General features: G+C 37.0%; 1 protein-coding gene across 3 annotated transcripts in view; it reads left to right on the forward strand.

Annotated features, from left to right (window-relative positions):
• Positions 1–13,618, forward strand: part of EFCAB3 (EF-hand calcium binding domain 3) — a 164,917-nt gene that overhangs the window by 24,726 nt on the left and 126,573 nt on the right. The window contains exons 13-22 of one of the 3 annotated variants that reach the window (XM_074388810.1): positions 919–972; positions 1,821–1,925; positions 6,252–6,305; positions 7,212–7,316; positions 7,903–7,956; positions 9,842–9,946; positions 11,005–11,058; positions 11,934–12,038; positions 12,570–12,623; positions 13,107–13,211. In XM_074388810.1, the coding sequence (XP_074244911.1) occupies positions 919–972; positions 1,821–1,925; positions 6,252–6,305; positions 7,212–7,316; positions 7,903–7,956; positions 9,842–9,946; positions 11,005–11,058; positions 11,934–12,038; positions 12,570–12,623; positions 13,107–13,211 (795 nt within the window). Of the gene's footprint in view, positions 1–918; positions 973–1,820; positions 1,926–6,251; positions 6,306–7,211; positions 7,317–7,902; positions 7,957–9,841; positions 9,947–11,004; positions 11,059–11,933; positions 12,039–12,569; positions 12,624–13,106; positions 13,212–13,618 lie in introns of those variants that run through there. The other 2 variants (XM_074388811.1, XM_039476427.2) reach the window with 2 other exon arrangements.

Raw genomic sequence — 13,618 nt, forward strand, 5'->3', positions numbered from 1 at the left:
TAATCCCAGCACTTTGGAAGGCCAAATTTTACAGATCACCAGAAGTCAGGAGTTTGAGACCAACCTGGCCAACATGGTAAAACTCAACATGGTGAAATTAACCAGGCGTGGTGGCACACTCCTGTAATCCTAGCTACTCAGGAGGCTGAAGCAGGAAAATTGCTTGAATCCCAGAGGCAAAGGTTGCAGTGAGCCAAGATCGCACCACTGCACTCCAGCCTGCATGATGGAGTGAGACCCTGTCTCAAAAAAAAAAAAAAAAAAAAAAAAAAAAAAAAAAAAAAAAAAAAAAACGATTAACCTCTGGTTGTAAATATATTATGCATTTGACATTTAAATTTATAGTTTTGAGAGACTGTCATGTCTTCAAACCTGAGTACTGCCATTAAGAGTATCATTACCCTGAGATTAAATAAAGCTTAAGGAGGGCAAAGAGAAAAAGCTGAATTAGCTAGTAGCAAAGAGAAGGAAAAAGGAAAACTCAGAGTGGGGGAAAAGACACATCTGCTTCAGTGTGGTATAATGAATGTACTATCCACATTAAGAATTTTCTTCTCATTTTTTGACAAGTTATGAAGAGGTGTGGAAATGTAGGAATGCAAATTAAGAAAGTACTTTTTTTAAATCCACATTTAAAAATTGGGCTAGGCATGGTGGCTCATGCCTGTAATCCCAGCACTTTGGGAGGCTGTGGCACATGCCTATAATCCTGGCTACTCAGGAGGCTGAGGTGGTAGAATTCCTTGAATCTGGGAGGTGGATGTTGCAGTGAGCTGAGATTGTGCCACTGTACTCCAGCCTGGGAGACAGAGCAAGACTCCATCTAAAAAAAAAAAAAAAAAAAATTATGTTCTTTCTACTCTTTCTTTGACTGTCTATGTAATTTTTCTTTGATCTTAACTGTGCCTTATTTTACAGATGATGGAAAGGTATATAAAAATGTATTGCTTGATAAGGTAAAATCATTTCCTGGTAAGTAAAAATCCCAATAAGGCAAGTAAAACTATGACTTGTAAGCTTTACCTTAACTATTAAAAGGCCTTATCATTAGATAATAATTAGATTATTTATTTTATTGTCCCATTAGCCTATAGGTCTTAGATACAACTATACTTAATGTGATAATTTATACTTTGAAAAAGTTTTAAATTGTTTGCTAACTAGAGCTCTAATTCTAATCTAACTTAGTTCATCAGGTTCCTTTAGTGTAGCCGGGCACGGTGGCTCAAGCCTGTAATCCCAGCACTTTGGGAGGCCGAGGCGGGTGGATCATGAGGTCAAGAGATGGAGACCATCCTGGTCAACATGGTGAAACCCCGTCTCTACTAAAAATACAAAAAGTTAGCTGGGCATGGTGGCGCGTGCCTGTAATCCCAGCTACTCAGGAGGCTGAGGCAGGAGAATTGCCTTAACCCAGGAGGCGGAGGTTGCGGTGAGCCAAGATCGCGCCATTGCACTCCAGCCTGGGTAACAAGAGCGAAACTCCATCTCAAAAAAAAAAAAAAAAAAAATGTGTAATTTATAATATTCAAAAGTAGTACATATAATTAGTATATAATAAAATTACATATTATGTAATATATAATTTTCTTTTAAATACACCTTTTCTGCAAACTATAGAAAGAATCCCCTAAAACAAGAGTGGCAAAACATTATATTCCTGGCTTCTGTAATAAGTCTTTATGTAGCCCTAGTTTTTTTTTAAAAAATTATTACTGTACAATGGATTTGTTCTGTTTGATTGTTATTGATGAGTGATTAGAATCAGAATTTTTTTTAGCTATCAGTTCCTATTTTTAATAACTTCCTTCTTCCCTAAGGTGGAAAGTGCAATGTCTCTAAAATTGGTACTATCCTGGAAAACATGGGTTATGAGCTGGAAGATGAGGAAATTGAAGACCTGCAGAACCACCTGCCAACCACTGGTGAGCATATCATTATATATTCAAGGAAACTCTGAGATCCTCTAATAAAATTTCATTAGATGTATTCATATAAAAAAATCTATTATCTCAGATTAGAATGTTTAAATCAGAGACCAGTAATCTGTTACAGTGAGTCCTACCTTCAAGACTAAACTCTTATGCCATTAAGGAAGTTGACAAAGGTAAGAACAGATAGAGAAATGAAACAAAGGAACATTTCAAAGGAAAATGAAGTTAGAGAAGATATTTACAAATCAATCAGGAAAAAAGAAAATCCCTTAAGTCACCATAAAGTCTAACTAGACTAAAGGAAGGAAGATATTGTGATAGAAAAGACAACATGCCTAATCATCCCGGCTTTAAGATAACTAATAAATCCCTAATCGAAAATTAGTGCCAGACATGGATGGAGCTGGAGGCCATTATCCTAAGCAAACTAATGCAGAACAGAAAACCAAACACCACATGTTCTCACTTGTAAGTGGAGGCTAAATATTGAATGCACAGGGACACAAAGAAGATAACAACAGACACCAAGGCCTACCTTAGCTTTGGAAGTAGGGAAGAGGGTGAGGATCAGAAAACTGGTATCTGCTGTCTGCTGTTCTCTTCTTTGTATCCATGTGCACTCAATATCTGGTACTATGCTTATTATCTGGGTGACAAAATAGTAGGGTACACCAGACCCCACAACACACAATTTATCTATGGAATCAACGTGCACAGGTACCCTTGAAACTAAAATAAAAATTAAAAAAAAAAAAAAAGTGCTAGGTGGAGATTTGAAAAGTGTTCCTGCTTGTCTACAGAGTTTACACCATTCTGTCCTAATATTAAGCCTCAATATCAATATAAGGAATAGATTACAGTTATGAGGATTAAATGAGCTAATGGAGTTTCATTTTAAGGTTAGGTTCTATACACTTAAATCTCACTGCTAAAATTAAAAGAAATAATTTTTATTTTAAAAAAAGAAAAAAGATAAGGTTCTAAAGAGTTTATGAGTTAAATACATTAAGAAACCTCACTTTACATAATTACTACATATTCCTATTTAGTTTCCTAGATAGTTTATATATAAACCTGTCTGTTTCTACACATAGTGAAGGCAAGATTGAAAGAAGATACGACTTAGTAGAAATAAAAGAGCAGGAAGTAGGCACTTAACTAACCCTTTACCATAGTCTCCTAATTGAGGCCAGTATCAGAATGAGGGTTATTAGAAATCTCGGAAAGCATAGCTGGTATATTCTCCCCTCATATAATAGAACTGAACACCAACAACAAGATTGGAAAACATAACCTTAGACCAGGATTTGTGTGTGTATGTGTGTATGACCAGAGCAAACTAGCATCTATTCCTGGGTGTCTGTCACCCAGAGCAAAGGCAGTGGCACAATTTCAGCTCACTGCAGCCTTCACCTCCCGGGCTCAAGCAATCCTCTCACCTCAGCCTCCCGAGTAGCTAAGGATGCTCTGAGATCCACTAATAAAATTCAAAATGTATTCATATAAAAAAATCTATTATCTCAGATTCAAATGTTTAAATCAGAGATCAATAATCTGTTACAGTGAATCCTACCTTCAAGGCCAAACTCTAATGCCATTGCACTACTACGCCCAGCTAATTTTTGTATTTTTTGTACAGATGGATTTTTGTCATTTTGCCCAGGCTGATCTCAAACACATGGGCTCAAGAGATCTGCCTGCCTCAGCCTCCTAAGGTGCTGGGATTACATGCATGAGCTACTGTGCCCAGCACACCCTTTAAAATACTTTAAATCACAATCTTCTCCATTTCATACCTGATAAAGGAGGAGATAAATTACCAGCATTCACAAGCTACTGCAAGTGAATCTAGAGGAAATAGTTCACCACTGATGACTCCCATTCTCTAATAGACTGGTGATTGGCTGGTATAGTTAAGTAACCTGCTGGTATCAGCATACGTACTCCATGATGCCTTAACCTATAACTAGCCCTGACACTAAGAAAAATAATGTTCTACCAGCTTGGCCTAAAAAGACCCAATCAAAAGAGAAAACCAAAGGTGGCTCTTAGTATTCTGGTCCTGTGACTGCAAGCAAAAGAAACTAAATCTGGCTGACTTAAGTACAAAAGAAATTTTTGCCAGGCCATGGAGCAGTTCACAGAATCAAAGAAACAAATGAAAAACCAGGATCGAAAAAGGGAAAACCAAGGCAGCATCAAAGTGCCTATATCACAGGAACTAATTAACAGTTTTATCAGGGCAGTGAAGCAGAAATGAATCACCCTTACATCATGCTTTTCAAGATTCAGAGTCTCAAGAGAGAGGATATACGTCTTACCCTCTGTGAGCAGTTTGTGGTCAGGGCAATGAAAGCCCCTACCTTATCCTGGCCATTTGGTGAGTGACCAGAATACCAACATCCACCTTTGGTTCTCTCTTTTGATTGGATCTTTTCAGGCCTTACCATTTAGTGCCCAAGGTAGGGACTTTGATTGCCCACAGATTGCTCACAGAGGGTAAGACACTATACCCTCCCAAAAAGGGAAAGCACTGTTACCAAATGAAGGAGGAATAGATGCTAGTTTGCCAATTGTGGCAGGGAGGACCTTTTTAATTGTGGCACCCTCACCTCTCATCCCCAGCTAAGGGATAATAATATGAGTAAACATTTTAAAGCATGTTGTTTTGATCATGTAAAAAGCCTAGTTTTTTAAATCCTATGAAAAAGAAATAGAAAGCCGGGCGCGGTGGCTCAAGCCTATAATCCCAGCACTTTGGGAGGCCGAGGCGGGTGGATCACGAGATCGAGAGATCGAGACCATCCTGGTCAACATGGTGAAACCCCATCTCTACTAAAAATACAAAAAATTAGCTGGGCATAGTGGTGTGTGCCTGTAATCCCAGCTACTCAGGAGGCTGAGGCAGGAGAATTGCTTGAACCCAGGAGGCGGAGGTTGCGGTGAGCCGAGATAGCGCCATTGCACTCCAGCCTGGGTAACAAGAGCGAAACTCCGTCTCAAAAAAAAAAAAAAAAAGAAAAAGAAATAGAAAATACATCCTTCTCTCTGATAGCAACCCAGTGACTTTCCTGAGTATTACAGTGTATTGTGTGGGTCTGAGATTATGAATGATACGTTGATTTAAAAGCCAATTCACTAAGATCCTTACTGTATTATAAAAATGTATCACACCTATGTCTCTTCTTTCTGATTCAAAGCACACTGATTCAGAATTTTATGAAGTCTTCCTTTATTTAATAAGTCTTTTTACTAGAAACCTTTGCTAATATAAATCAGGTCAGTCTTACCCACTTGAACACATATTTTACAAGACTATTTGCATAAAATAATGTTAATTTAATTAATATGAACACAGAATTGTGTACTAATTAAGTAGCTAATGAAACTGGCCAGTCCTTTCTCTTACTCTCATGCTATCATACTCCTGGTATTATAAACTAATCACCTTTATTGAAATAGCCACAAATAATAATTATCAAGTATTAACTGCCAACTATATACCAAAAACAATAATTGGTACTTGACGTATGTTACCAATAATCCTCAAAATAACTCTGCAAAGGAGATTATCATCCTAATTTCTCTGGCATGGAAATTGAGATCAGTCACAGAGGTTAACTGATTTGCCCAAGGCAATGTGGCTGCTAAGTGGCAGAGTAAAGATGGGAACTCAGATCTATGTAACTTCAAAGGTTTGCCCTTTCTACCAAATCATATTGCCTCACATAAGGGACGTAAGCAGAGCCACAGGGACCATGACAGGAATGATTCCTTAAGAAGGTTGTGTGATGTGGCCCTGGAGATGAGAATTATCAACCAGTAAGTACACAAATTAAATGAGAGTCAGCAAAAATTGGAAATCTTTGTGGCCAGGGATTTGGAAGCATGGAGAAAGGGCTGAGTAACAGTTGCATGTAGAAGTAGCCAGCTATGACCTTTCAGGTAGGTAAATACACCAATATTATAGAACATATTTCTTTTAAATCCTGTAGTAATTAAGTGATAGACATAGGGTTATTCCTGGATTCTAAAGTGGGACAGGCCAAGTGGCAAGGAAGTCAAAGCAATGCTTTTAAAACTTCTTAGCACCATTTTATATACTGTAATTTCCTCTTCTGTGCTATATATTTATCATATTTGGAACTTTATTCTTCACTTCCATGCTCATATGGGCATGAAAATGAATACGTTTATAGAACAAATCAGGGTAAACTTAGGAATGTTAGTGTTTTATTCTACAGTGTAAGGTCTTTATAGCATATTTTCTGGGTCCAAGTCATTATGGCTGGGTCTCATTTGAACCTTATCTTACAGATGAAAAGAAGGTTAAACTGAATAAGGTCATGGAAAATGTAGAGTCATTTACAGGTGAGTGAAAAGTTATAGGTAGGCCAGACACAGTGGCTCATACCTGTAATCCCAGCACTTTGGGAGGCCAAGGCAGGTGGATCATTTGAGCTCAGGAGTTCAAGACCAGCCTGGCCAACATGGTGAAACCCAGTCTCTACTAAAATATAAAAAATGAGCCAGGGGTGGTGGTGCACACCTGTAATCCTATCTACTCTGGAGACTGAGGTGGGAGAATCACTGGAACCTGGGAGGTAGAGATTACAGTGAGCCAAGATCGCACCACTGCACTCCAGCCTGGGCAACAGAGCCAGACTCCATCTCAAGAAAAAAAAAATATTATAGGGAAAATTGTTGTATATAGCTATATTCTAATACTTTTTCTGTTATACTTTTAAATCTTCTGTTATCTAATAACCCAGGTTAGTTTTTTATTATATACTTTTTGAGCAAAACTACTAAATTATAAAGTCTTGATAAAATACCCTATATGTTCTGGAATTTTTTTCAGTAATGAACATCACTTTTCCATTGTTTAAATAGCCAGAAATCTAGATTACCATGTAACTGGTGAAACAAAACATTGTCATAATTCCTTTTAGGAATAATTCATCTTATCACACAGGCAAACACAGATGCTACCTATCTTCAAATAATTATTTACATAGTCATTTATACAATAGTCATAGGCGTAGACCTTTATACAAGCCCCATTTCAGAGTGTTTATTTATCCCATTGTTATTAGAGCATTCAAAAGGTACTTTCCTCTCTAGAATTATGAGATTGAGTTCTATTTCTGACATCCCCTTAGAATATTGATTCAGCATTTTGGCTATTTAAGCCTGTAGTTAAACTTAGATGACATTCATAGTCTAAAATCATTTGTCACTTTCAATTTTTTCATCATCTTTTCCATCTTTTCAAAGGAACCAAGATTAATGCTAATGAAGTAGATGATATTTTGAAAAACATGGGGATAGAACTCACACCTAAGGAACGCTGGACACTACTAAAAACTCTGCCAATTACTTGTAAGCATTTCTGATACAGCTTTGGCCTTTGGGGGATCTTAGTTAAGGTGACAATATTGTTGGGGGTAGTAGGAAATCATTTATTCCACCTATGTTTATATTCAACATATTTACTGAGTAATTCTTAGGTAATGAGATTAAAGACAAAAGTCCTTGCTCTCATAAAGACTATTACGATGATGGAGCTTACTTATTGAGACTGAGCTTGAAATCTTTGTAAATGAATAAAGATTTTTTAATTTATTAAACATTTTTAATTTAGTATATTACCTTGGAAATGTCTGGAAGTCCTAAAGCATAAAGAAAAAGGAGAAAAAAGAAAAGTTAGATATTAACAGAAGGATAAAAAGGATCAAGGCAGAGAGATAGTTTCAGCATAGTAATACCAATAAATATAGAACTTTTCTCTACTCCTTCACTTTATTCTTAAAGCCAAGGAAGAGAAGGATTTGTGGATGCTAAACTGGTTAAATCTATAAGGTATATAATGTACGATTGTTGTCGTTATGAAATAATAGTCTATATATTCTTGTTATGAGTTTCTGTATCACTTTCTCTGTGGCATCAGTTATCCCTTGTCTTATAGCTGATGGAAAGGTGTATCGCAATCTGTTACTAGATCGTTTAAAGACTTTCCAAGGTGAGTAATACGTATAATAAGAAGTCAAGTAAAACTGAAATCCTTTCTATTTCCTTTTCGAAAGCCCCTTTACAAAGGATAAAAACAGATGCTTCTCAAAAGAAGACATACATGTGGCTGGCAAATATACGAAAAAATGTTCAACATCACTAATCATTAGAGAAATGTAAATCAAAGTCAGAATAGGATACCATCTCACACCAGTTAGAATGGCTTTATTTAAAAAGACAAAAAATAACAGATGGTGATGGGGCTGTGGAGAAAAGGGAACACTTATACACTGTTGGTGAGAATGTAAATTAGTTCAGCCACTGTGGAGAGCAGTTTGGAGATTTCTCAGAGAACTGAGAGTTGAACTACCATTTGACCCAGCAATCCCACGACTGGGTATATATCCAAAGGAAAATAAGTCATTCTAGTCATTCTACCAAAAAGACACATGTACTTGTATGTTCATCACAGCGCTATTCACAATAGCAAAGACATGGAATCGATCTACATGCTCATCAGTAGTGGACCAGGTAAAGAAACTGTTGTATATATACATCATGGAACATTATGCATCCATAAAAAGAACAAAAAATCATGTCCTTTGCAGCAACATGGGTGCAGCTGGAAGCCATTATTCTAAGTAAATTAACACAGGGACAGAAAACAAAATACTGCATGTTCTCACTTGTAAGCGAGAACTTATAAGTTCTCATGGTCCACATACTTTAGGATTAAATTATACTGACAGTTCTGTCATCTTTCTTTTCCACTGAAATGGACCGTGGATCTCTTTCCACGTCTGTGGAAAGCAGCTACCTAAAACCCACCATGTGTGTGAACAGGCCATTCTTTCTTTAATGCTTTGAACCATCTCCTACTGCAGGGAGTGCGTTTAGCAGTGGGGACACCTGTAGGAGTTGGCATGCCAGCCACGCAGAGGGGAGGACGGAACTGGCACCTCCCTCGAAACTGGCTGTCAAGTCACGAGGGGCTCCTGTGCCTTCCAAAAATCCTCCTGGAGGAAGAGCAAGGTGGCAGCCCTTGGCCCATGACTATACCTGGACATAAAGATGGGAATAATAGACACTGGGCACTGGGGACTACAAGGAGGGGTGGAGAAGGGAGGGCAGGAGTTGAAAAACTACCTCTCAGGTACTATGCAGACTACCTAGGTGATGGGATCACTTGTAGACCAAACTTCAGCAACAAGCAATTTACCTATGTTAAAAACCAGCACATGTACCCCTGAACCTAAAATAAAAGTTGAAAAAAAATTTTTTTAAGAATTTAAACTCCTTTTAATTACTTAATGATAGCAATAACTAATTTCTAATGAATGGAGTACCAGGCACTAGTCCAAATACTTTACATCTATTAATTTATTTAATTCTCACAGAAATACTATGAGGTAGGTACTTTTATTATCATCATCTCACAAATGAGAGGTGTTGATTCAACAGTTAGTGCTATAGTTAACAGTTAGTTTGCTAATGTTTTTCTTTCCCTTTATGACTTGTTGCTTAAGCTCAGATAAACACTAAATTTGTACAGACAATTTACTCTTATAATGGTAGGTTTCAAATTCAGTGGCCGCTATTATGGCTGTTGTTTCTGACGTAATTGAAGAATGAATAATAAACCTTATTCATTCTCTTTGTTTCAAAAGTCTACTTAAAATGTTAGCAGGGTATCATGTAACATATATAAGGAGCTGTTCCTTTTGTCATATCCCTTCCCAATCCCCTGCCATCTTGGTTTTATGTTCTCTCTGAACATCTTCATTGTGACTTTGTTTTTCTCTCTCTCACTGGCATTTAGGGCATATACCTCAACAGAATTTTTAAAGTTAAGATATTATTTCACATTTTTCTTATTTCACATATTTCTTTTTAAGGAGGGAAGGTCTTTGAAAATAAACTAGAAACCATTCTGGAAAATATGGACTACAAACTTGGAAAAGAAGAAATGAAAGATCTGCGGGACCATTTGGAAATTGATGGTATGTCATTTACCATTTATCACTTTCTTTCTGAAGAATCTTTAAAGTCCTCTTGTAGAACCTCTGAGAGTTTGCTTATTCAATTTTACTTAGAAAGTAAGAAGGCCAAGGCTGGGTGCAGTGGCTCATGCCTGTAATCCTAGCACTTTGGGAAGCCAAGGCAGGCAGATCACCTGAAGTCACAAGTTCAAGACCAGCCTAGCCAACATGGTGAAACCCTGTCTCTACTAAAAATACAAAAATTAGCCAGACATAGTAGTGCACACCTGTAATCCCAGCTATTCTGGAGGCTGAGGCAGGAGAACCACTTGAATCCGGAAGGCAGAGAAGCACTCTAGCCTGGGAGATAGAGTAAGACTCCATCTCAAAAAAAAGAAAGAAGGCAAGGTGCAGGTGATCATGTTTTTAATGAACAAACACAAGATGAATGTCAGAGTGGAGTTGAAATAGACAGTCAACTATTTCTAACATTCATCTGGCATTGGGCAGATATCTTTTAGGTCAAAGGGACAATTTAGGAGAAGACTTTAAGATCCAATTTAGCATGTTAAAACATGGTCTTTCCAATTCTTTTTGTTTGTTTGTCTTACTCTGTCACCCAGGCCGGAGTGCAGTGATGCGATCTTGGCTCACCACAACCTCTGCCTCTCAGGTTCAAGCGATTCTCCTGCCTCAGCCTCCCAAGCAGAGAGGATTAAAGGCATGCACCACCAAGCCCAGATAATTTTTATATTTTTAGTAGAGACCGGGTTTCACCATGTTGGTCAGGCTGGTCTCAAACTCCTGACTTCATGATCTGCCTGCTTCAGCCTCCCAAGGTGCTGGGATTACAGGTGTGAACCACCCCCCCTCCCCCCAGCCAGTCTTCTGAGTTCTGTAAGGTAGCTGAGCTGGTCTTTCGAATTCTATAAGGTAGTTGAGTATAAGAAAACCACTCAAAAATTAACAAATGCCCTCTATGAGGGCAACAACTTAGAAAATTTTATGGAAAAAAGAGATCTCATTCCTAATAGCAATAAAAAGATTTGTTTATACCTGATTTATGCTTTGTATTTCAGAGAATGGAAAGGCTTTATTGAATTCTATGATCAGGGCAGCCAGTTTATTTTCTGGTAAGTGAGAAGTACTAACAAAAAGATACACAATCAAGATACCTTATTATATGTAAAAATATTTTATTTATTTATGGAATGCCTCAGTATTATATATGACATGCAAGCCTTATTTCACCAAAGTATTGCTAACATGCTTGTTTTTAAAAGTAGTAATGAGTTTTTTTATTGCCTACTTTTTAGAAATATCATTTTTTTTAAAGAAGTCTATTTTATTATAGGTATCTGGCTTGTTTCCGTTGTTTTTAGAGCATGAATAAAAGCATTTTTCCATTGTTTTGTTTGTTTGTTTGTTTGTTGTTGTTGTTGTTGTTGTTGTTTTTTGTTTGTTTGTTTGTTTGTTTGTTTTTGTTTTTTTTTGAGACGGAGTTTCATTCTTGTTGCCCAGGCTGGAGTGCAATGGTGTGATCTCGGCTCACCACAACCTCCGCCTCCCGGGTTCAGGCAATTCTCCTGCCTCAGCCTCCTGAGTAGCTGGGATTACAGGCACACACCACCATGCCCAGCTAATTTTTTGTATTTTTAGTAGAGACGGGATTTCACCATGTTGGCCAGGATGGTCTCGATCTCTCGACCTCGTGATCCACCCGCCTCGGCCTCCCAAAGTGCTGGGATTACAGGCTTGAGCCACCGTGCCCGGCCTTCCATTGTTTTTAGAGCATCAATAAAAGCATTCTTTTGACCAGGATTAAAGGAAATATTCTATTAGCTCCTTCTTATAATGCTCTGCAGTCAGATAATCCTCATTGTGTTCTTATTCTTCTGCAATTACATCTCTTGCAAGTTGAGATATTACTGTTTTATTATAATTTTCTAAATTTAAAATCATTGTATGTGAAAATATTTGCTTATCATCTTTCCCATCTTTTTCTAAGGTGGTAAAATTAATGCCTGTGACACACAACTTTATCTAGAAAATGTAGGTATTGAATTTACAAATAAAGAAAACCAAGATCTATTGGACATGGTGCCACTGGATGGTAAGTATTTCAGACTATGAAGTCAATTTCACAGAATCTTGGGTTTATGAGTTGTACACATAAAATTCTAGAAGTATAATTGTTTAAAGTCCTATTAAAATTAAGAGAAAATTAAGCATAGGAAGAGCCAATTCTAATATAAAAATATTGTCCCTACCACTTATATCTTAATTTGTGAGATAATGTCTTCTTTGGGGTATTGCTGCTATGGGATAAACAATTCTAAATGTGAGACTCAGCATCTATAACAAGACTAAAGCTAAAGATAGGAAAATATGATAAAATAAATATAAAAAGGAAAGAAGGTAGATCTCAGAAAAAAAGAAAAGAAAAAATATATTTCAACATGTTAGAGTTCCACTAATAGCACAACAAATACAAGAATATAGTTAACCTTGAGAAACTTATTAATTTGTTTACTTCCTTCTTTGGATTATTATTATAAATTTATAAAAATTTGCTAATAACTAAGCATTGATATCTTTCTGAATTTCCACTTCCTTGTGAATTAAATTTACCCTTATTTTGCAGATAATAAAAGGGTATATAAAAATAGGTTGATGGATGGAGTGAAGACTTACAGAGGTGAGTAAAAGTCATACTAGGAAAGATAAAACTGAATTCTTCAAGCTTTTGCATTTACTTTTCTAAAACCTGTCTTATTTCCCCATGATTAGATTACTAATTATGTTAATATTAGTATGAGCTAATATTATGAGCTCCAATTATGAGCTGGCATTGCTACTTATACACAATCACATTTTGTGTAATAGCCTACACTATTTTGTGGTTAAGAAGTCTTTGGATTGGTTGTCTCTGCAATAATTCATGAGTCTTGCTTGCTCATTTTCTTCTGGGTCAGTTCATTCTAGAAATTGCTGTAACAGTGTCTTCTGGAACACTGTTGAGGGAAAATTTTTCTGTTCCTACTCCACGACTGATTCTTTTGTTCACTTCAAGAGCTTTATGGTGCTTTCTGTCTGTGTTGATTGACTGAAATAAGCAAGCGTTTTTCTTTCTTTGGCATCAATACAAATTTCTTTTATTCTTATCCCCTTCTTTCTTAAGGAGGAAAAATTAATGTCGATAAAATAGATGATGCTCTTGAAAACATGAGAATCCCACTTGAGGAAGAAGAAATTGAGGAGCTGTGTGAACACTTGCCAATTGATGGTGAGCATTTCAAAAATACAGAGCCCTGTAACAAAAATTTTATTTTTCTATGAGAACATCTCAAGTATACTTATTAATTTTGTGTAAAAAGTCAGAAGCATATAGAGACCCAGTCCTAAGTGTGAAGAAATAGTATCCCTTATTATTAACCTGAGATAAAATATCAATAATTGGGCCCAGTGCAATGGCTCACATCTGTTATCTCAGCACTTTGGGAGGCAGAGGTGGTTGGATTTCTTGAGTCCAGGAGCTAGAGATCTGTTGGGCAACATGACGAAATGCTATCTCTACCAAAAAATATACCAAAAAAAAAAAAAAAAATAGCCAGGTGTGTTGGTGGATGCCTGTAGTTTCAGCTACTTGGGGAGCTGAGGTGGGAGGATCACCTGAGCCTGAGGAGGTCGAGG

This window comes from Saimiri boliviensis, chromosome 17, assembly GCF_048565385.1.
Source record: "Saimiri boliviensis isolate mSaiBol1 chromosome 17, mSaiBol1.pri, whole genome shotgun sequence".
NCBI classification, from domain to species: domain Eukaryota; kingdom Metazoa; phylum Chordata; class Mammalia; order Primates; family Cebidae; genus Saimiri; species Saimiri boliviensis.